Below are 23,536 nucleotides of genomic sequence, written 5' to 3'. Positions count from 1 at the left end.
CGCCCCAGCACCAAGCCCAAACACACTGCCTGCTGCAGCTGATGGGAACGTGCTCCAGAATGCCATCCAGAAACAGACCTCTCAACCTGGAAAACTCACACTTGAAACTGAAGAAGACGACGTCTCTTTCCTATCATTTAGTCCAGAGCCACGGTGTCAACTTCAGCTAAGAGTTATGTGCAAAATGAGTTTTAAAAAAAGCACAACTGAAAAATGCAAATACTCAAGAGCTGCTGTGTTGTTCTCTGAAAATTGCAGTATCCACATTGATATGCTCACCAGCACAAGGGACACTCAGTTCTACTGATCACGAGCTGGCCAAAAGTGTTCATCGTTCCAAACTGGCTTCTGAAACATCCCAGAGAGATCTCGCTCCGTTTTCCTTAAGTTTGACAATGATTAAAGAGAAGAGACAACCTGGAGACTATTAGATGCCTTCTTCCTCCCTTCCCCCCCGCTGCAAAAGAACAGACGAACTTGTTAATTGAAGAGCAAGGTGGATGATAATTTCAGCAACGTTTACTGATTGACAGATACTGCAATTTTTAATACATTTTTTCCGTGATTTTTTCAGATGCGTTGCAGCCAATTGGCTTTGCAGGACAGTAGTTCATACACTACACTGTACAAAATCACCAGCAAGACTGGAATGATGTATTCATAGAAGGCACCATCATGCTTGTTACATTACCAGAGAACTCAAATACAGTCAAGACAATTTTCACCGTACAATGCTTATCGAAGGGGAGAGGGGAAGGAGGAGTGTGTTGAGCAGCCATCCCTGTATGAAGAGGGGCAGATAGAAAAATCTGACGTGAGCTATCAAACTCATTAAGGACTCAGGACTACGGCTTCGAAACTCTAGGTTCTGTTTAGTTAACAGCTAAATGGATTCCTTCTGGAATGAACTCATAGTCTTGTTAAGGTTTGTGTGTGTGCATATGTTGGTCACAGCAAGCAGGTTGGATGCCCGCACCATTTCACAAGCTATTCTGTCTGAATAAGAGAAAGAAGGGTTTTTTCCTCCGATGCCTCCTGCAGATGTCAATACACGAGTTCAAAGTACCCAGTAGTGCATTTTGATGAGTGCGTAAACAAGAGTTTGTTTGGAGCCAAGTGTTCTAAAAAAAAAAAAAAACAAAAGAAAACAAAAAGGCAAGCTTCTCCGATTGCACAAATTGCACTGTGTTTCCAACAGTAACAGGCAGAAACAGTAACACTTACACAAAATGTGCAGCAGAGGGCTTTGACTGTAAGGACCTGAATTTTATTGGGCATGTCCTTCAGTTCACTTTTGTTGCAGACAGTTTACTGTTTTGTTGTTTTTGTTGTTGTTTTTTTTTTTTTAATCTTTCCAGTCCTCAATTCTCCAAGTCAACATTTATAAATTAACAGTGTGACTTCTGTTGTGAAACTGGGGAAAGAACGTCCACTTTAATTTAAACCGGAAACCAAAGGATGCTTTCACATCAAAGAAATGATCAGAAGGGCGGTGTCACATTCCAAAGCCAAAAGAAATGAACAAGAATGCAAACACGATGGATGATGTACCACTGCCAGGACCGTCTGCCTGCGGTGGAGTTCAGCGACGCTGTCCCGTGAAGCGCCCTTCCATCTGCCCACTGCCTCGTCCAGAGCCGAGCTTCTGCGCCATGCCTCCCCTTGGAGGGGGTCCTCGGCCGTCGCGGTCGCGCATCATGCCACCACCCACTATTCCACGGGGACCCCCAGGGCCTCTATCATTGCGCCGAATATCCCTACGGTCATCACCTCCGCCTCGGGTCTCTCTCTCACGAGCAGCTCTTGTTTTTTTCTCTTCTACGTTCAAGCGCACCTCACCCCGGAACATAATGGGCTTACAGGGAAAATATTCAAGGCACACATTAGTCACCAGTTCACAACATCCATTTATACAACGAACAGAAAACACCACATTCACTGCATGCCTCTGGCTACCCTTACATGTTGGACAGAAAAACTAACAGTTTCCTGCAACACATAACCTCAGCCCTAAATGTCACTAAAATGATCAGAGGGCTGGAGCACCTCTCCTACAAAAAAAGACTGAGGGAACCGGGCTTTTTTAGCTTGGAGAAGAGAAGGCTCCAGGAAGACCTCACTGTGACCTTCCAATATTTGAAAGGGCATATAAACAAGAGGGAGGAGGACTGTATACAAGGGTGGATAGTGACAGGACAAGGGGAAATAGTTTTAAACTGAGACAGGGGAGGTTTATGTTAGATATTAGGAGGAAGCTTTTCACACAGAGGGTGGTGACACACTGAAACAGGTTGCCCAAGGATGTTGTGGATGCTCCATCGCTGGAAGCATTCAAGGCCAGGCTGGATGTGGCTCTGGGCAGCCTGGTCTGGTGGCTGGTGACCCTGCACATAGCAGAGCAGTTGAAACTAGATGATCAACTCAGGCCATTCTATGATTCTATGAAATGGAATACTATTTTTAATTCATTGGCACGCAAAGAATTCAAATGTTTCTAAATAAGAACAGGGGTTGTCTTTGGTCTTGTAACTTCTGGCTTTTGTCTTTCCATCTCAAAGCTCAAGAACCTGGTAGAGGAGTTTAGCTCCCAAACGCTAGAAAGGAGAACTGCTGCGTTCTCTTCACCAGTTCCTCAAGTCACACCTGCAAGTAACCATGCTCCTTTTTCTCAGCCTCAGGAATAAACTGGGACAGACAATACCACATGGGCTTCAGGGCATTCAGCCTATCCTTTGGTGGATGCCAATACTTACTTTTGCAACCAAAATTCTCTGGACTGGCTCAGAATCATCAAATACCACAAATCCAAAGTTGGGCAGTTTTCCTCCAACTCCCTTTGTGTTGATGCGGAGTTCAACCACATTTCCAAAGCCTGTGGAAGGAAAAAGCCATATGAACAAAAACCATGATTTACCACCTTCTGCTTCTTCTCAGCCAACACCACATACGAATTCCTCTGTGACACCATACGTGAATGTCACACACGTCTCTGACACAGCACATCTGTTTCGTTCCTTAGTCTGAAGTTGGTACTTACTCATGAAGAACTCTTTCAGTTCACTCTCGTCGATGTCATGCGGCAGGTTCCCAACAAACAGCTGATGGCTGTCTGGGTAGCGGATTATTCGGCGATTGTCCGACTCATTTTGCTCCACATCCCCTCTCCCTGTGTCAGGGGAAAGAAGAAAGCAGAGACACTGCAGTTAGAATTAGTGCGTAGGCTCCAACACATCCACCTGCAATTAGCACCAAACATGTGCGCTCAAACCTCCTGTACCTTATAAAGAAGAGGAGCTTTGTACTTATCACAATGTATTAAAAAAAAAAAATTAGATTTAAGTCACCACTTTATCTATTCCTTCACATAAAAACACCACCTTTATTTTGTACTGAACAGTCATGCTTCTAGTCCCCTATCTTTCGTCTTCCAACCTTTTTATTCCAAGCAGAAGTGAGAGTTTGTAACCTCTTCATCTCAGCTGAAGCACTTTTAACAGCAGCAAAGGCTGTTCACAGACTTACTTTGAAGAGGAGATGATAGAGTAGGATCTCTACCATTGGTTAATGGAGATTTCATCTCTGTCCCCTGCCACCCACCCAGTAAGATCACAATCAAAGGACTCGGGCTCTGGTACACATTGTCTGTATGATTTTTGTTATGGTTTTGTTGTATTTACATTCAAGAGTAGGAAAAATGGAGATGAGCAACTTGATTTAGCCACAAGTTGCATCTTCCACTCCCTGTTGCATATTACACACTGGGGGGGGGAAAGGGGGGGGAGAAAAAAAGGGATGTTAACTTGTAGCACACGTTACAGTTCTTGGTACCTTAAGTCTTTTCAGTTCAGTTTTGCTCCCATGTGAGGAAATGCCTGCATTGATCAAAGCCAAAAGCAAACAGCACTTTTAAGGCTGACCTCAATCTCACTGAACACTTCTATCAGACCAAATGAATCAGAGCTGGTAGAGAAGCTCACAGCTGCTGAGACTTAACCACTCCTGCATGCAGCACTTTGCAAGCTCCTGACAACTTTTTGCTAGCACTTGGAACAGTCGCAAACATCACTCTCTTCCTTGCAACTCATGACTCATATGCATGGTTCGTACCTTCGTTAGCTATTCAACCATCAATGATTATAGCCTTGGGCTGAGTACTTTTTGTCCACCACTGAGCAGAGGCTACCAATTGACCAGGTCAGACTGATGAATGCCACTCAGAGCACTTTCATGTTCCAACACCACTTCTAATACCTGTCAAGTCATAGGCAACTTTGCTAGCAAAGCCACCCCATGGATTTGGGTACTCTGTATCAGCCAGGAAATGTTGAAGTGTGGCTGCTCATAGGTGAGTACAAACACAAGGCAGCCAAACCCAGAACAGGCAGCAGGATGGAAAAATATGTGTAGAATTATTAACTGTTTGAGGCCAAGATGGCTGGAAGGTTTTCTTCTAAAATAAAGAGCGCTACAGCTGCTTAAGAGCTTTTACTTTCATCATTCAATAAAAATCAAGGCACATGGAAAAAAAATATTTCTGGAATACCTTTTTGGAATTGTACTGAATCACACAGAAGGTATTCCGGCACATAAGCAAGTGGTCTGGCTATTAAAAAGGAATTCAGTAGAACAGAGGACTGGAAATACCTCAACTCTGTATCAGATCAATTCCCAGTTCAGATTCAGTATCATTTTCCACATTTCCAGTTGAAGACGGTACGAGTGGACAGTTCACGATCAGTCAAATACAGTACAGTTACAGCAAGATCCCTCAAGGAGTCACCACTCCTACCCAGCCCCACAAAGCTCCATGAGCTGACCTGGTCGAGGTCCACGGGGTGGAAATCCTGGTCGTTCCCTTGGGCGCTGCTCACGCACGCGAGGAGGCTGAGATTGAGCTTCGGGTTTTGTTTCAACTCTTGGCTGAAACAGGAGAACAGCTATTATTCAGTACCGTCTATTAAAGAAAAGGCCCAGCAAAAAACAAAACCAAAAAGCAACACAAGACAGAGGTAAGTAGCATGCAGAAAATGAACTCTGGAAGATATACATCCAAGTAAATGTGTTGGGAAATACATTTTTTCATCTCTATAAATTCCTCTGTACCAATCCAGGACTGCAGTGGTCAATAACTCTGCTAAAAGGTTCAAAGCAAACATCTCTCAGTCAGAACATCTCCCCAAAGCACATCTGACATTTACTTTCCATGTGTGACCAGGCACTCAGACCACTCCGTGATTCACAAATCTCTCAACCTAACTGGAATAGATCAGATACAGCGTCCTCATGTCAAGCTCACACATCATGGGCTGGGAGGTATCTCAAGATGGACACTGAGAGATGGACAACTGTCTGCATCTCTGAGGGACTCTCCCTAGAGTGCAGAAAAATGATTAAGGAAACTACCAAAAGAAAGAAGAGGGAAAAGAATAAAAGGAAACAAAAAGAGCACCTTGTGAAGTACAGTAAGGATTTATGATGCAATATGGCCATTGGATAGTAATTAGTTCAGACTTAGTTCCTCAGCTGCTGAGGATGTTCTTCAACTTTCCTAATTTTGAAACCATGATGTACAAAGCACACCCTTTCAATTTTCAGGAACTAGAACACACATTTTCGCAAGCAAAAAATACTTTCAAAGACAATTTGAGAAAGAGAGACAAAACCTCCTGCATAAAAATGTTTCTATGCAGACCGCTGGATACTGAAACAACGTACAGCATTTATTTTCAGTTTGCGCACAGCAGCTGCAGCTCTGCTGGGGTCTTGGAGAAGCAAATTCATCCTTCGGAATGTGAGGACAAGCACTGGCTTCTGAGAAGATGATTAAAGTCAAGGACAATGGCTGTAAGGCCCTGACTGCTGCAGGAAAGGAGTTTATGTCATGAATCTCCCTTCTTTTCCTTTGAGGACACAGAACATTGGCTACGTCACCAATGTCCTTCCACTAAATCCCACATATAGCCAACCTGTACTCACCAGTCCTGCATTTCACCCAACTTCTCATCTATCACACATTCGCTCACTCCTAACTAAGCCGTGCAAGTCATTTGGTCCTCTATAATTGGTACTATCGGTTTTTACAGAGTTCTCTGGCACCGCCTTAAGGGGAAGAAGCAAGCAATGGCAATTTGCAACTCTGCACACAAAGCCACAGAATAAGGATTTCAACAGACAATCAGGAAAAAGAAATCACCAACCTCAGCTTCTGGGCCATTGAGAACAGTGAAGGAAAAGATGACTCCATTATCTGCAGGAGCTCACACAGGGAGGGAAGAGACTAATGGCTATGCTTTGGACATACTACTGACAACAATAGTTAGACCAGCTGTGATGGAGAGGAGGAAGGGGCAGACAGAGCAAGAGAAGAAGAGGCTCTGTAGGCTTGGACAATGCCATTTTTAATATCTTATGATGTTTAAAAGCTTTTCTGCAGTGAGTTGCCTTCTACAACAGAAGTGCACGCACATAAAGTAGCAACCAGCCAAACAAAGGAAAGACACTAAATGAGATCCAATCAGATGTCCATCACCTCACTTGCATCACAACAGCTGGTTTAGAAGCATACTTCTGACTGCTGCTGCACCATCTCCAAGGTGAACATGGACAGCAGAATGCACTGAAGATCAATCATTCATCACTGCCCTAAAGATATTATAGATTTGCTACTATAAACATACTAACCATTCCAAAACACGGAAAGACAGAGCAGCTTTCAGCTCCCTCTTCTCCCTTGAATCTGGGCCCAGAAAACTCACATTAGCCTTAAAATACACAAGACTTGAAGCCCAGCTCTGTTTAACACACAAACCCTGCTGCATGAAAGTCTATCCAAAGTCTGAACACTTTCAAGGTGATGAAGGAATGTAACCCCTAAACAGATCCTTCCTTGCTCTCATTTGCCAGCCACAAGAAAGAGCCAGAAAGCACCCTGCCTGCACCACCCTCCAGCACAGTCAATGAACTAATGCACACAGAGAGGCAAAATAGCTGAAAGTGCCATAAAGGTTCAGCAGTGAGGAATGAAGTGGAGTGATGCTGGAGAAAGCAATAGAAGGAACAGTTCAAATTGCTTTGTGGTATTGATGCTGGTAAGAACAGCAACCCAAAGGAGCCACCCACCCACTGACTGCTGCAATCTACGCCACTGTTTTGTGCAAAGCATCTGACACGAGAGAATGTGATAGGATGGGGAAGTGCTACCATTGATTTGTAACTCCTTGCAGAAATTTAAAATGTCTTTCCACCATCCTTCTGTACACCATACCTGAAAAGCATGCAAACCAATGAGCTAAGAGCAGACTCATTCCATCTCCAGAAGAGCTGAGAAATTTCTTCAGAAACTTTCACGCAGACCTCCTTCAACATGAGGTCAGAACTAAAGTAACAAAAAGGTGCAGAGCGTGACAAATTGCAGAGGGAGCAGAAAGATCTAGGGGACGTCTGTGATTTGTACTCTAGTTTCTTACACCAGTATTTCAAAATGCTTCTTGCATTTTAATTATGAATATAAAAAAAACTACCCTCTCTACTGCAAATAAGTCACTGTTACAAAAAACACATCTGGTTTTGCTTAAGGCAAATCCATTCTGTATAAGAACAAACACTGCTTTTACTATTCCAATATCACTTGAACAACTCAAAGCTCTGCTGAAGTTGATGAGACACATTTCCCTACTCACTGCACAGTGACACACATCACTCGTTTTCCGCAACAGCCCCAGAGGAGCAGAAGCAGGACCACAGAAGCAGGGGCTTGGTTTTGTGATGTTTTGTTTTAAACATGTACTTAGCTTAAGGGTACTCCTAGAAAGGTCCTTCTATATCAGTAACACAGAAGAACGCAAAGCTAAAACAGCAGCTGCCATAAAACAAACCAGCTGCTCTACTGAAATTACAGTCTTTGTAAAGCATTGGACATGAGTACCGCAACACACAGTGCTGCTGGAGTATGGCACTGGTAGGAAAGATTAAAGCATGTTGTTTATTTGGAGAATTTTGTATGCATGAAAGCAGCTCAGAGTCTCAAAGCATCTCACCAACTTGGCACGTGCAGAACATAAGCTATTGCCCAGTCTTTTCAAACTTTCTCTTTTCTCTCCCCTCCTTTCCACATCAGCCTAGGAATGGGAAGACAGCATTGTCCTGACCAGGACATGTGAACCCTTCCATCCCCCACACAGTCATAAGTTGGTACAGGGTTCTGAGACAAATTAAATATGTATGGATAATGGAGTCCAACATACTTCTGTAGACAATATCTCTTCAAGGCAAACTTGCACCTTCTCAACAAGGATGCACTCTGTTTGACTGCTGGGGTACTTCTGCCAAAGAAATTCCCCTTTCACACACACTTTAGGAAATAACTGCTATGGGAGTAGTTGCTTGAGGGCTTTTTGTTTGTTTGTTTTCAAATCATATCCCAGTAAGATAGGTAAAAAAAAAAAACAAAGAAAAATCAGTGATTTCCTGTTTTCACATGAGCAGTTTTTAACGTTACCACGATTACACCCAAAGTTACACCTGCTATGTGTATGTGCCTTACACTTACAACAAGGTGAACGCATTCACATTTAAGACAATTAATTTGTGCAATGAAAGTCAAACAAATTGATCTGTTAATTGAAAAACGGAAGCAGTTTGCAGAAGTAATGAGACAATCCAAGGTGTTCACAGATGGGTTACCTGTGAGACCGGTGCTTTAACATGGGGCGGAATTCCAGAGGAGGAAACAGTACCACTAGGAGGCAGGTTTTTACTGGTCACTGAAGCCCAAGAGAAAGCCTGCAGGAAATGCAACAAACCTAGGCTACTCATCATGAAAACCACTGACATACAGGGAAACTTGTCTGCTGAAAATATACTTTTGGTTCATAGCTGACTACTTAACGTTACAAAGATACAGCAGGATTTGCAGTTCAAGCCATTTGTAGACTCCAACAGTACAGAGCAGGGTGTGCAGCTCTTACTGCCACTACTGAAACAAGCTGGGCTCGCTCAGCATCCCCAGCTCACTGCTTCCCTAGCACTGACAATCCTGCAGTGTTCAGTGTCTTCTGCACAAAGGAAGAGAGTGGATGCCAGAAGTTAGAAATAAAAACAGCAAAGAGGAACAGGATTGAAAAGATACGGGAGACTGATGTTGGAGCTAGAGAACGACCTCTCTCCAGCTGTCATCCACTCCTCCCATCTCTTTCAGCTACCTCCAAGTTACTGTATCAGATGACGCATGGCACTTTTTAAAATTAGGCATCCTGCTTCTAAGGGAGACAATCAAAGCCTCCAGACTTTTTTTTAACCTATACTATGGATCATTTTTCAAGTGCCAACGCATCATGCATTTGTTTTTTGTTTTTTAAAGGAAGAGCAGTGGTTCCCATTACATGAGTTTTTCGTTGGTGATGGTCTGGATTGTTTTTTTAATATACCTTAACTACACATTTAAAAAGGTTAACACATGCATAAAACCACACACACACTTTACAGAGCATTACATCTACAATACATAACTTGAATAGCATTGAAGAACAACTTTTTTGGTGACATTTCACAACTTTTTTTTTTTTTTTTTTTTTAAGTTGAAGGTTTAAATCTAGACAGTTTCAGATACTGAAAAGAGTTTGGCCACTCAAAATGACTAAGATCAGATCCAAACCTTTTGGTTTACCATCTGCACCAAGAAGCACGGATACGTATTTTAACTGACCTTTGGTGGTTCTTGGGGTAGTGAAACAGGTTCTACAGGAGGTGGAGAAGGAGACTTCTCTTCCAGCTCCTCAAGAGCCTTTTCTTCTACCTCAGTCTTCAGCTCCTCAGGTTTTGTTTCTGATTCCAATTCCGGCTCAGGCTCATGAGACGATTCTTCCAGTGCCTCCTCTATACCATTGCTACAATAGTCAAATGCATTTTATGCAGCTTTTCAATTGCTTCCTTCTTATGGCTTTTTCTTAAAGTTATACAGTGGTAATGATTGATTTTGTAATGATTGGTTTCCTAGTTGTTACCATATGGTACCTTTGTATATGATATCACATTAAGTTAAGCTGTGCACTTATAGCTGCACACTAAGCCAGATTTTATTTCTGCTAATGTGAGGACGTTTTACAGTTTTTAGCAAAAAATCTGAAAATTAGATGTAGAAACCCTTGAAGGAATAGATGATGAACTCAAGAACTGTTTCTGTTCATAAGGAAACCAGTCAGATCTGGCTCTTTAAAAGCAATGCCCGACATGTTTAAAAAAGCACTTAAAAAAAAAGTCTATTTTTCCAAGGCAACTTCTTAAAAATTACCTCTCCCTTCCAGCTTCAAGCACCAGCTAAATTGAGGATTAACACATGATTAACCACTCTCTCATTAAAACATCTGTTCATACAGATTATTATAACATATCACTACTGTGAGCTTACATAATGAAGACTGCATTAAGTATGTACACAAGCACACTTACTGCCTTTTTATCTCATATTTGAAACTAGAAGTGAAAACAATAGCGGACATGAAACCTCCCCTCCTTTCTTTCTCCAGTCACGAAATCAATATTTCAAATGTGATGTTGACACAGCATAGATCCATATCAGTTTAAGTGTAATTTCCTAGATTAACTGCTAAATCACATCCAAAGCCTAAACCCAAAGCAATTCTGTTGTTTTTATTTTAGAAAGCAATGCTGTAATGAAATGGCCTTCTTACGTGACAGGATGATTCTCATAGTAGGTACTGCTTGCATTTTCTTGCACAGGTTCAGGTGATGGTTGTCTTTCCTCTTGTTCTTCCTCCACCTCCTCTTCAGACTCTGCCATGAAAGAAACAATTCCTTGAGCACCTCTGCAAGCATACACAAGCCTCACCTACAGTACAAGCATGCCGAACTAGTAGTATAACAAAAATCACATGTCATCAACAAAATAAGGCAAAATGAGCTGAAAAGAAAGTGAGAGCCCCTTCTATTCTTTTTCAAAGGCTTTGCTTCCTACTGTTTTCACAAAAATGACACCCCAGAGATATACCTACTACCATTACTACTACTATTGTGAGGAAGAGTGAAGGATCTTTTGAAGCAGCAGGACACTTTCATATGTTGTCCATGTAAAATAAACATTATTAGCTCTTAAAATCACAGTACCTAACACTAACAAAGTAAACCTCAAACACAAGAAGAATCATTTGTCTAAAATGTTTTGTTCCATGCTGTTGAGATTAAATAAATCCCTGAAGTTATCCAGTACATCCCAGTTGTACTCTCCTTTGATTTGCTTTGGCTCAATAGACTGGGCAAGAGAAAAATCACCCAGAACAATAAAGTTCAGCTCAGGGACAGAAACGAACCCCTGAACATGATGATGATATGGGAGTGAATGACACTTCATATTTGAAAAAACAGTTACATTTTATTTGACTGACCACAGAAATCTAGTCTACTAAACAACACTCAGATGTAGCAAAACTACTACTGCTCACTACAACCCTTCTTCACCAAGTCTCATCCACCCGAAAAGGCAGTGCAGTCCCCACAGAAATAAGGTTTTAATGTAAGACCTCCATTTTCCAATGTTGAAGACAGCACATAGTCCCAATATTATGACCTACACTCTTCCTTAGCCACATACTACGCTACATGAGAATGGAACAGTTTGCATCTTTCCGTGTCCTCCAAACACTCTGAAAGATTGGCACCATCAGACGAATAAACCAACTCTACACCACAAGTACAGTTCTTCTTACCTTCATCAAGTTCTCCTTCAGAATCCCCAAATACTTCATCTTCATATCTGAAGATATCGTTATGTACATAGAACTTGTTTGGAACAGACCCCTGTAGAAGAGCAACACACACTTGGTTGTATATATGATACATCAGAACTCATCAGTACGTATGGATTGGAGATGTAAGCTTTGAGGCACACTCTGTAAGCTTTGGGCCATTTGAAGTTCAACATGATCTTACAGCTACTTACCTCTGGAGCAAGTACAAAGGTCTGCATGAACTTCCTCATGGGCTGTCCATTGTTAGACAGCTCCCCCATGACTTGCACCACCACCCCATCGCTCAGAGTGGCATGAGCATCCACATGGCGAATCTTGGTGTGGCACTCACTGAACTGCAGTGACATCACTTTCTTGTGTATCTCCTGGAAACACACAGTTATATTTCAGCTACACTGAGTTTTATACACAGCTTCACGCCTAAGTCTCAACAAACAGAAAAAGCCCCCCACTGAAGCTCAAAAGGAAAATGCAGGAACCCAGGAACACCTTTCACTGAGAAGAGTCTATCTGAGCTTAGGGAATTAGTTTTTCATCATGACTCAAATACTGTTCAGAACAGTCAAAAAAGGTTACCCTTCCTAAATATATTTTCTCCATTTGGATGCAAAGCTGATATATCAAACATAACCCACAGTAACAACAGCAGCAATCAAGACAAAAAAGCCATAAAATATTTATATAGGTGTCTGAATAGGAGGCACTATAGCAACGTGCTATTTCCCAGATAGGAAAATCAAACAATTTGTTTAAAAATGAAAAACTACATTTAGTTCTGAACATTAATAAGGACTTCAGGCCCAACGTTGATACATACAGCTTGGCCATACACTGCTTCTTGTGGCTTCCCACTAGCATCCAGTCCTCCATGGACATAAGAAGAATTCCTGCCATAAAACCTGCAAATGAAAAGATAGTAAAGATAATATCAATGAAAAAAAAAAAAAAAAAAAAAAAACCAAGAGCCAAAACCAACAATATTTTAGCCACCAGTTACAGATATCAAAGTATTTGGAATTTCAGCACAAACAATTCAAGATCAATTCTAAGATTCCAAGAATACAGAAGGAAAGACGTTTAACATTCAGCAGTCTGATTTACCCACTCTAACTGAGCTGGCTATTTGGTCTTGGGGTTCCCTGAACATTAAAACTATCTGCCTGTGGTAAAGTCAATCTACCCTCTACAGTTCTTACAATTAGATAGCAAATGTTATATTATTTGCACTCATTGCACAATAATCTACAATAACTGAAGCACCACTTCTTACCACCTCCACTGTTTAACTTTCAGCACAAAGCTCACATTTTGTATTTGTGACAGCCAGCTAGCAGCAGTGGCTTTTTTCATCTTGCACCGAGCACATGCCTACTGAGCTCTTAAACCAATAAAAAACAAAAAAAAACATTTCTTGACCCAATTTTGGATTTGTTTTCAAAACCACTTCCCCCCTATCCTCTGCATCACACACTTGCTTTCAATATTTTTCTTACATTTCAGGGATTTTTATTTCTGTACCCTCTTTCCACTTCCAAGTTCTGAGTCTTGAAATGCCTAAGTCACATTTTGTATTTTTACTACCAGCTTATAAAGCATGTGACAAATGCTTAATACTCTGTAAATTTACATTAATAGCCAAGAAGGCAACAACATAATGTTGCATTTCATTTCAAATCAAGCTTTACCTCAGGAATGACCGCCATGAGGTCTTAATTCCAATATTTCACCACTTCCAAAGAATTCTGCTAATGTCCACCCCTTGATAGTGTTTGATGTATGAAATAACATTTCCTTTTGGTATTTTCATGAACTATTTATCACACAGCAAGGATACAGAATGTTTGTCTCTGGCTAAACAAGCAGTGCACAACATAAGCATTAAGATGAGGAATCAAACATGAGAACATGTGCATTTGCCATTTCTTGTTTTATCCCACTAGACCAAGAAACTCCTTCCAGTTCCAATTTCCTACAAATACCAGGCCAAGATTATAACTGCCCTTAGTTTCCAACAAGAAATTATAAATTAAACTATTTTCTTTGGTACCAGCTGCATAATGGTGGCTTTGAGCATGCTCTAGGACGTTCTAACATAAAAATCAAGGTTCGGTTAAACCAGCATGTAGGCAGGTGGGAAACCACCCTTTAGCTCTCGGATGGTCAGTGCATCCCACCAAGTACTTCCCACAGGGAGACCAGTAGTTCTAGCTTGCTTTCAAGGAACTGTTCAAACTCTCTGTCAGGCAGAAAACATAACAAATGGGAACTGCAGATCAGGAAAGGAGGCTCTACTGAGTCCTCACACACATGGAAATATGCACTGTAAAATAAGAGGCAGTAATACTATACAAATGATACCAAGAAGGACCCATTTTGAGGCAAACTTTTAAAATCTCTGCATGTCCCTCAATAAGCTTTGGAAAACAACAGGTGACAGACACTTGGTGCATTTCCCTTGAAGAATAAACCAAGAGCATTAGCACTTGCTGCCAAAATCTCTTGCTCACTGCAAAAATTAATCCTTTTCTTTCACCGTCAGGTTCTGGGAAGCCAAGAATTCAAAATGTTTCTATGGCAATGTGCAAGTTGTTGCTTGAAGTCACAGCAGGAGGAAGATCAGAGAGAAGGCGCCCTCTCAGAAGAGCATCACACACACTCAAGGTGTGGCCAATGAACACAAAGGCAAATGCCCTTACGTGCTGAGTGTCTCTACAGGCACCCTTTTGCCTCATGTGCAGCCTGCTATAAATTTTATGCCACCCTAAACTGGAAGCATCAGCCCACGTCCATAATGCACCAGGGAATGCCAACTCTATGATGCTCATGTAGCAGGTGTTAACATCAATGCAATGGAATTAATATTGCATTAAAGGGGAAGCAGGGGCAAGGCAAACCTGAAATAGCTGCTTGCTCTTTGGCTGAAGCAGACAGAAAGGAAAAACATTCCAGCAGTATTTTGCTTTCTAAATCAAAACACATGTTCTCCTCCTCCAAGCCCTGCCAAGGTTACAATTGCCATCATTACAGGTAAATGCTCTTGCAAACAAAACAGACTGCTTTCAATAGTGAGTTTGAGGTATGGGTGATTTATCCCTATATTCAACTGTCATTGAAACAAAAATGTTACAGAAAGGAAAGGGCAATCTCCCAGCAAAAGTAATAGAATTCCCCTTATACCTTTCATACTAAGCTTTAAAGCACTGCATAAACACCTCATCAGCTCTTTTCCTCTCTTCATGCAAATACTTTTTGGGTTTAAAGTGAAATGACAGCACACTTCACAATAAACTTGCCTTATCAACTTGGGCTTTTCTATCCTTCAGCAATTACCTGGTTGTTTGGCTATCAGGAATTCCACTGCGTCCTTGGCTCAGGTATAATTGTTGGTGCTGTCACACCCTTTGTAAGTCTTAGAAGAATTTCAACTTCCCAGTCTTCACAGGCAATGGATGGTTAGCTATATGGACAAGATACTAACTACTGACAGAGCAGGTAACAAAACTATCTGAGAGCTGCATCTGAAACCAACAAGAAGACACAAGCCCTTTCCCAGGCCATCTGGGGAGATGCCCCAGAAATGATATGTAAGGAACACAACTCTTGGATAAGAGAAAACTGCAAGTTTATACACAGGTACTAGTGTGTCATATGGATATATTTATTAGCTGCTTGTTGGACCTAACTCTTTTGTTGAAGTGTTGGGGCAAGGAACAATCTGCAATTTTTGAAAATGCTGCTTGGGTCTCCAGCTAGACTACAAAGCATAGTGCCTGGAAACATGCTGCTCAGGCAACCCTACCCCTTAAGATCTACATTTAAAGTCAGAAAAGAAAAACAAACATTGTTCCACAGCAGCTCAGTGATTTAAGCAAAAACGATACCATCCATTTTCCCTATCTCACAGCTCCAGATGAAAAGAGACATTATTCACAAGGCTGAAGTCCTCAGCTTCCCATCAAGGAGCTCTAACTTCAACAATTCCATTTCTCCACAATCAACCTGATGTCAAGTTCTGAGAGAAGAGATCCAAGCAGCAATGGCTCTAAAAACAGCAGCAACAAGAAACACTTGCAAAGCCAACTTCACCTTTATCAAAAGTCTGTGTTGCTCTGAATCCAAATGTGGAAATACAGTATCTTAAGTGACAAACGGTATGTAGGCAATCAGAACCATAAAAAGAAGGAACACATCCAGAGCCGCAGTGAAACAGCAGGCACAGGTAAATAAAACCTGTGTATGTGCCAATGCCTTGTCCAGGCCCTGACTTCTATACTTAGATCTCCAGTCATGACCTAGACAAAAGCTACTCAAAAGATAATACAAAATTCAGTATACTGAAAGTCAGCACGCTTGTCTCCGGTGCAGCACGTAGGTGCTTCATCCACAACTTTCCTTCCTTTTTTATTTTTATTTTTAATTTAAAAAAAAATTTTTTTAATTTTTTTTATTTTTTTTAAATAACATTGCTTCTCTGATGCTTCCAGATTACAACCCTACCTGTGAGAAACAGCTCACTTTTCCAGGCAGGAAATATCTTAAGAACAGCCATACATCCTATAAATACATCTGCTTCTGGAATCTGAAGGCTTTTTTCTGTAACATGTTTTCCAAGAACCCAAAAGTTAATCAGGTCAATTTCCTGCCACACTCAGAAACTACTGAGTATCTGATTTTTGATAAAGAACATGTGTTTCTGTTCAAAACCATTGGTTACTGTTGTGTCAGTGTTACCTGTGCAGGAAGTCAGGAGCTTTATTGAGCAGAGTGTAGTACTGTCTGACGAACTCCCGCCCTACAAGCAGGGGACTGGGCTTCTCCATCACCATTTCTTTGGTACACAGGGTCGAATGCTGCAATTAAAAATATTCCTGTTAGTTTGAAGACAACCCTATATATCACAATGTCCTAATAAAAGGATTAGTATAGTGATATTAGAAGTGAAACAATTACACAAACAGGAACTTGAATTCAAGATCCATCCCCAACGTTCCTTGGAGTAAATACAAAGATTTCTTCCTGTTAACATCCCATTCTGACTGAAAAGAAACAGGGAAAACAAATGAACTTTACTCAGTCCCTTGAAAATGGGGCACTTCCTACCCTGCCCTAAGACAAAAGAGATTATTAAGAGTGTCTAGCACTATCTATTTGACTTTTGGCAATTAAACTGACGAATAATTAAAAGGTTGGAATAGATCCTAATGGGATGGAGGAGAATTGAGGATAAAAACAAACAAACCAACAGTGAAATAGAATTCGTGGGTTGAGATAAAAGCTATTTAGAAAAGGAAAAAAGAAATAGCAGTAATGATAATTTTATATAAACAAAACAAGCAACGCACAGGCAATTGCTCAGCACCTGCCAACCAATGCACAGCCAGTCTTCAAGCAGTGGCAGCACCCCCTGACCAACTTCCCACTGTCTTTAAGCATTTTCTGCAACACATCATGCACCATGGAATATCCCTTTGGCTAGTCTGAGTCAGCCATTCTAATTCTGATTCCTCCCAGCTCCTTGTGCCTCCCAGTTACCTCAATGGACAGGACAGTACAAGTAGCCAAAATGTCCTTGCCTCTCTCTAGCACTGCTCTGCAATGACCAAAACATCACTGTGTTATCAACACTGTTTTTCTCCTAAAACCGCAACAGAGCATCCTACCAGATACAACAGAGAAAATCATCTCTGTCCCAGTTGAAACTAGGACCCACGTGAGTAGACCTTCCACCCACAATTTTGCACACTGGCTCCTATTTTCACATGGTCTACCTAGAAGCATGATCTCATCAAGGTATGCAGTAGCAATGCATCTCCCACCCCACTCCTCTGCTCTCCAGGCTTCAGAGTCCAGCACTCTCAGTCCTCTCTCTCAAGATACCTCAGTCTCCAACAACCTAAAATAATATTTGTTTTCCTACGAAAATAACCTCAGCTCAGCAATCAAAACTATGGGCCATGTAAAAGGCTGTTCCCATCACAGCTTTCCAAAGACAGAAAGCACACAAGGAGAAATTTAGAAATTAACTTCAGCTCAAAAGAGCCTGTAATTAAAGGTGAAATGCATACAGGAGTATCACAAACACATCAGATCTGGCATCAACAAGACCTGATGAAAACAAAACACCCAAGTACTTTTGCTCATGTACTATTAAAATAACCCCAACCAAGCCACAAACAGTACCTCAAACTATTATCAAACACCATGAGTCAGAAATGCCCTCAAAGCAATGGTCTCAGAAACAGCCAGCAGGCAAGGTCTTGAACACAAGTTCTGAAACTGGAGATAAAAAAATCAGAAAACATATATGGGCTTATCCAGAATTTTAAAGACAACCCTCCAAGACTTGGGAACACTGAATTAACTGAGACTTGTGGAAACTCCCAAATGACATTTATTTTTTAGGTATAATTACCAAAATTATTTCCAAGAATACAACAGAACACCACAGGCTTGAGCCATGCCCATGCTCAAAGTAGCATCTGCTGAGAAACTCAATGCAAACCATGGGAGGATCTTCCTGACCTGACTATACTATACTATAACAATGGTGTGCACAGGTAAATGGTACTTAGAAGCCAATCTTAAAAGAGTAAATAAAAATTAAAGAAACAGGTGACACAATGCTTCTCTGCTGCCCTGTCCCCAAGGAGGTGAGAACACAGCGCCACGATCACCACAAGCACTTGAGAGAAAACACAGGGACAGAAATTCCTAATTTCTTTTCTTTTTTAAATCAGAACCTGTTAAAGAGCCAATCACAGCCAGAACACATCCCTATAGCATTAAGCACAGTACACATGTTAACAAATTGCTGCATACCGCATGGAGCACTGAAAACGCCTCCGGGTACAAAACACAATAACCTAGGAGGGAGTTATTACCCCACACCAGAGCTGTATTGCACACAAGTTTTTCATTAGAAGTGCTATTTCAGCAAACCCAAGAAAGACAAGTGCACAATAATCACACACAGCTAACTCTTCCTGTACAACACAGAGAAATGGGTTCACGTGCTGCTGAGATGTGTACAGTCCACCTCTGCCCGTGTTTCAAGTGAAAGGACCATTACCTCAGAGAATACCACTGTTTAACAGGATGTATCTGTATAACTCTTCGCCTTTCCAACATTATTCTCTGCACCATCTCTTCAAATATTCTTACAGAGTTAGAAGAGGCTTACTGAACCTCTAAGTCATTAGAAGGCAACTAAATAAAAAGGCAAGCACTGCTTGTTACCAATCAACATGAGTCCCGAGAACCCAGGTTTACTGTACATTTACGCCTTGGTTGTTCCAGGTAGTGCTGCACCTCCTCAAGGCCCAGGACCCAAGTCCCAGCCGGCCTGGTGATTTGGGAGCTGAATGTACCTGGGACATTTAAGCCAAAACATAAGCTGCCTGAGCGCCAACAAAGGTGATTGCTGATCTGCACCAACGTGAACAGTCAGGATTGAAACCAGCTGTTATCTCTATGTTCTGCCAGACACTAACAGAAGCCCCATACATAGACATACTCTACAGGAGCTCTTTTTCCAGTTTTCAGATAGATACTTGCAAGACAAAGAGTAACCATCTGAGCAATTTCTCAGTAGAATAAAAGGAATCACTTTTTTTTTTAGTAGATAAGCCTCCACAGTCTTTAGGAAAATGTCTTCGTAAGAACTTATCACTAGAGATGCTGGAGCCTATACCGGCCAGAAACAAAACACTGTCACAGAGATAGCCAACAGCAGAAATAACATTTATCTATTGGTTTCATTACAGTGCAACTATTGTGCTTCAGAAGCCCCTTATGCCACATACCTGGCAAAAGCCACACAGCTGGAGCAGCACAACCACCCCCAGGTAACTGCTTGCAGGCAAGCTGCCCCAGCAGCTAACCAAGCAGAGCCAACTTGCTGCACTCGAGCAGTACTGCCATTTCCTGTGCTATCAGCAAGGCACGCTGAATTCACAGTGCATTCCTGCGCTGAAGAAAACCACACCTACACTAACAGACCTTGTATCAGACTGCAGGATGAGGACCCAAGAAAACAAAAGATATTTTCTTCTGAAAGGGAACACCAACTACAAATGAAGGACAACACTGAAATAAGTATTATCTTCGTGACAGCAGCAAAGTTACATCGAATAACATTCCTGTATGGGGTTATTGCAGACTTCTCTAAGCTCTGCAAAAAAACGCCCTTTGATGATACTGTTAAGAGACAAAACAATGAGACATAGCTGAGTTAGGACAACTGTGCTCAAGTGCTTGGTTATCAACTGTAGCAATAATCGCTCAAGAGAATTAATAATGCCACGTATTCAGCCTGTAATAATCTCTATGCACAAAACTTCCATTTATTAAATTGTGTTTGTTAATTCTTCATGTAGGAAGGGAAAACATCAAAACAAAAACCCTACCAATCCATCAGTTTGCAAAGGAAGGCAGCAGCAATTTGCTCCTAAAAAGGTACAGAGGAGCACAAAGTGCAGAGCAGTCACAACATCCACCAACACACATCTTACCTATCAGATCTTTCACATCACAGAAGCTTTCGTTTTTCCTCAAAACGAAGTTTCTGATACAATTTTCCTTAGCATGTAGAAGCAGCAGTGTGACCAGTCATATGTGACAAGGCACTGGGAGTAGGTTATGGAGGTCACATGGCAAGGACAAGCAGGCTTTGCTTTATTTAAAAATATATATAAGCAAATTAATGCTTTTGATGTATTGACAGGCAAGTTTCATCCTTCACACTCTGACTGCAATTCTTCCATGACTAAAGGAACATGGCTAAGGAGCTACTGCTTCACAAATATCTGCAGCAGTGTGGTTTGTTCTTGCATTCAGATGTCCACAGCTTGTGCCAAGATTGATTACCAGGATGGAATATACAATTTAAATTCAAAATAAAATTTGGCAAAACACTCTTGAAAAATCAGAAGATGTTACCCATGTAGTGAGCACACAGAGTGAAGTCCCAGCAGATATCATGCTGCTTCTTATCTAGCAGCAGTGGAGGAAAAAAAAAAAAAAGGAGAAAGTGGTTTTCTCCATCTTGGACAGGATTCTCCTAAACCCAGACCATCACGAGAGGTAAAATTGGGGCTTCCAGAAGGCCAAGAACCAACCACACTTGAATTGCTTTTCCTAACACAGACAACCAAATAATGCCTTAAAGAACATGCTTGCTGCTGTGATCTATGTGAGATCTCACTGCTGCAATACAGTGCGTGAGTAACCACACCTTGAATAAAGCAAAAACTTTGCTGCAATGGTCAGTCCAGCTGGCACAAGCTGTAACACAGCCCTGCCACACTGGTAATATTGCAGGCAAAAGCAGAATAAGCACTGACCAGACTGAAACAATATTGAGAGCACAACTGAAAGCCCCTGACAGCCCTGTTCATTCCTGAAAGCAACTTCTCCCTTCCTTGCTCTGCAAGGTAAGCATTCATATCATCCTACATCAGCAAGTAAGAGCCAGTGAACCTCAATAATATCTCAGAGAATTACTTCGCTTTATGATCTCCTTTATTAAATCCAATAGGATCTGAACTGGCTGAGCCCCAGGGCAAGACATGTGGCTCTTTCCAATCAAGCTGTTCTGTGATAGGTTTTGTTTTATGCTGCCTTTTTTTTTTTTTTTTTTTTTTTTTTTTGAGGAGCTTAAAGGCACTGTGTATTTTAGACATAAGACTACTGACAGGGACCATCCAAAAGAGCCAACACTCACCTGAATAAAAGCAGCAACAACACCTGCAGTCACTGCCACCTCCTTCCAGGAAGCCCCTTTCAGCTCCCTCTCCCTGGACCCTGCCATTCAGCAATAGTTTCTGTGCCTTTCTCCTGTCACCAAATCTACCCACCAGCCTGATACACTGCTCTTCTCACATATTCCCCGAGTTGCAAAGAAGGTCTTCACTTGCCATATGCTCTCAAAAAAATTGACATCCAGTATCACAATTGCTACACGGAAAAGAAAGAATCCAATTCAACATTGTGTGTTAAGACACTATGTGTGGTCAGTGTATGCTCAGCATCCTACTATCCTCTCTCAACTGTAACTGTACAGCCCAACTGTAGATGTATAATTTGAAACCTCATTTTTACGCAGAACATCAAATCCAGAAAAACAGTAGCAGATCAGTACATTGGATGGTTGGCTCCATGTGCTCTCTCTCCAGTTTAAGCTGTGCTAATGCAGAAGAGATTTTATTCTGCTAATGAAAAATTCATACAATACAGATCACAGTTCCCTACAGTGAGCCAAAATCTGCCAATTGGAATATTACAAAAACATTTTTCATGGTAAACAAGGATTAAACCCAAGCTACCAGAGCCCTGAACAAGTCTGGAAGCAGGATGGTGTTCCCTTAGGAATAAGAAAGCTTTCTCAAGACAGCTATGACCCTGCAGGCATGCATATGGTCACAATGAACATAGAACACCTTTTTAACGATTCATTAACTCCAGCAGTTAAAGCAAGACCAGCTTGGCAGTAACAACATCTTCTGAGCTGGAAATGTAAGGTTAAGAATGTGGTACCTGCTCATCACAGCATAACACAGATCTTCTGCCAGGGACTTGCTTCACTAACATAGCTCTCCTGAAAGAGACGTGCACGTCCATAGGAGGGCTCACTCCATGACTGCATTGCATTGTGCCACACAGCACTGAGCAGGGCAGCATAGCTACGCTGCAGAGAAATCGCTGCCACTGAGCTGCAGTGACCTTATTCTGCTCCTGCTCACAAATTTACAGCATACAGAAGAAAAAGAGAAAGACCCTGAGACACCTGAAAGCACCTTCTATGAACAAGGAAAACATACTAGGAGTTCTCTCAGCCTTCACATCCCTCTACCACTACAGGTTAGAGAGCAGAACACTGTCTTTAAGGATGTAGGTTTCACATCCAGAGCATGCACAACAACTGACCTAAGAAAAAAGTACTGCACCCTGTGTCTTTGCAGATCAGAACCACTTCAAGCATCTTCACACTTCACTTTGTAAGAAAGCAGAATACTGGCACACTGAATTGTATCTATAGAAGGCTCAAAGATTGCAAAAAAAATCACACAACAATCATAAAAACTAGAAAATGAAGTAATGTTTTCTGAGTGAAATGAAGCCATGGCCGCATCTTTTCTCCCTCCCCCCCACTGCACTGGCTCTTCCGGTGCCTGGCGCAGAGCTCAGCGCCCGACGGCACCCCACCACCGTAGCAACGCAAAATCCCCGTTCTGGGGATGATGCTGCTGCGCACCTCGACGCTGCGTGATGCAGCCCTCCGAGGTGAAGGGCAGCAAAACCCGAGCACACCCCGCGCCCTGCTTAGGAACAAAATGAGAGGCTCGCAGAAACCCGCTCGGCGCGTAGAGTTCTTCCCCTGGAGGCAGTCCATAAGGCTACAGAAGAGACAGGGACCCTCCGGCCGCCAGGAGCAAAAGCCCCAACCCCGCCGCACGGCCAAGGCCCGAAGGCGTTGCAGCGCGAAGGACAGAGCGGACCCCGAGTCGATGCGGACCCCGCGCTCCCCTCATCCCCTCCTGCCACAGCGCTCACCCGGGGAAAGAGACTCGGCGTGCGCGGGGCCGCGGCGCTCCCCCCGGGGCCTGCTCGGGGCCGGCAGCGGTGTCACAGGGCGGAGGGAGGGGCCGTGCGATGTGACGTCCGCGGGGCGCGAGTCTACTCTCCGCTTCCGGCGGAAGTCTTTGCACTGAGGTCACTTACGCCACGGGTGGTGCTGTACTTCCGGAGGAAGTCCCTTCGGCTGAGAGAGGTCAGCT

The 23,536-nt window shown here is 42.3% G+C and overlaps 1 protein-coding gene across 2 annotated transcripts; it reads right to left on the bottom strand.

The window, feature by feature from the left end:
* Positions 1 to 1,406: 1,406 nt before the first annotated feature.
* G3BP2 (G3BP stress granule assembly factor 2) lies at positions 1,407 to 23,414 on the bottom strand. Of its 2 annotated transcripts, XM_042871443.1 has the most exons (12): positions 23,313 to 23,414; positions 16,494 to 16,612; positions 12,580 to 12,661; positions 11,954 to 12,127; positions 11,721 to 11,811; positions 10,689 to 10,791; positions 9,704 to 9,884; positions 8,683 to 8,781; positions 4,818 to 4,920; positions 3,038 to 3,166; positions 2,754 to 2,872; positions 1,407 to 1,855 (listed from the first exon to the last, which is right to left on the bottom strand). In XM_042871443.1, the coding sequence occupies exons 2-12, from the start codon at positions 16,586 to 16,588 to the stop codon at positions 1,583 to 1,585; spliced, it is 1,449 nt and encodes a 482-aa protein (XP_042727377.1). In that variant the 5' UTR covers positions 16,589 to 16,612; positions 23,313 to 23,414; the 3' UTR covers positions 1,407 to 1,582. The 2 variants fall into 2 exon arrangements, with proteins under 2 accessions (XP_042727377.1, XP_042727378.1); XM_042871444.1 differs by lacking the exon at positions 8,683 to 8,781.
* Positions 23,415 to 23,536: the final 122 nt, after the last annotated feature.

This window comes from Lagopus leucura, unplaced genomic scaffold (genome assembly GCF_019238085.1).
Source record: "Lagopus leucura isolate 7727_CA_CO unplaced genomic scaffold, USGS_WTPT01 Super-Scaffold_100004, whole genome shotgun sequence".
NCBI classification, from domain to species: Eukaryota; Metazoa; Chordata; class Aves; order Galliformes; family Phasianidae; genus Lagopus; species Lagopus leucura.
The sequence above is the reverse complement of the archived record's forward strand: the minus strand, read 5'-3'. Positions and strand labels throughout refer to the sequence as shown.

What these genes read in the sequence shown, in the direction of transcription:
- G3BP2 (XM_042871443.1), bottom strand. Translation starts at nt 16,588, where the DNA reads ATGGTGATGGAGAAGCCCAGTCCCCTGCTTGTAGGGCGGGAGTTCGTC. An exon ending in CCTTTGTACTTGCTCCAGAG is followed by an intron (nt 11,812 to 11,953) that starts GTAAGTAGCTGT and finishes GCTCTTCTACAG; the next exon opens with GGGTCTGTTCCAAACAAGTT. An exon ending in ACTGAAAGAGTTCTTCATGA is followed by an intron (nt 2,873 to 3,037) that starts GTAAGTACCAAC and finishes TTCCTTCCACAG; the next exon opens with GCTTTGGAAATGTGGTTGAA.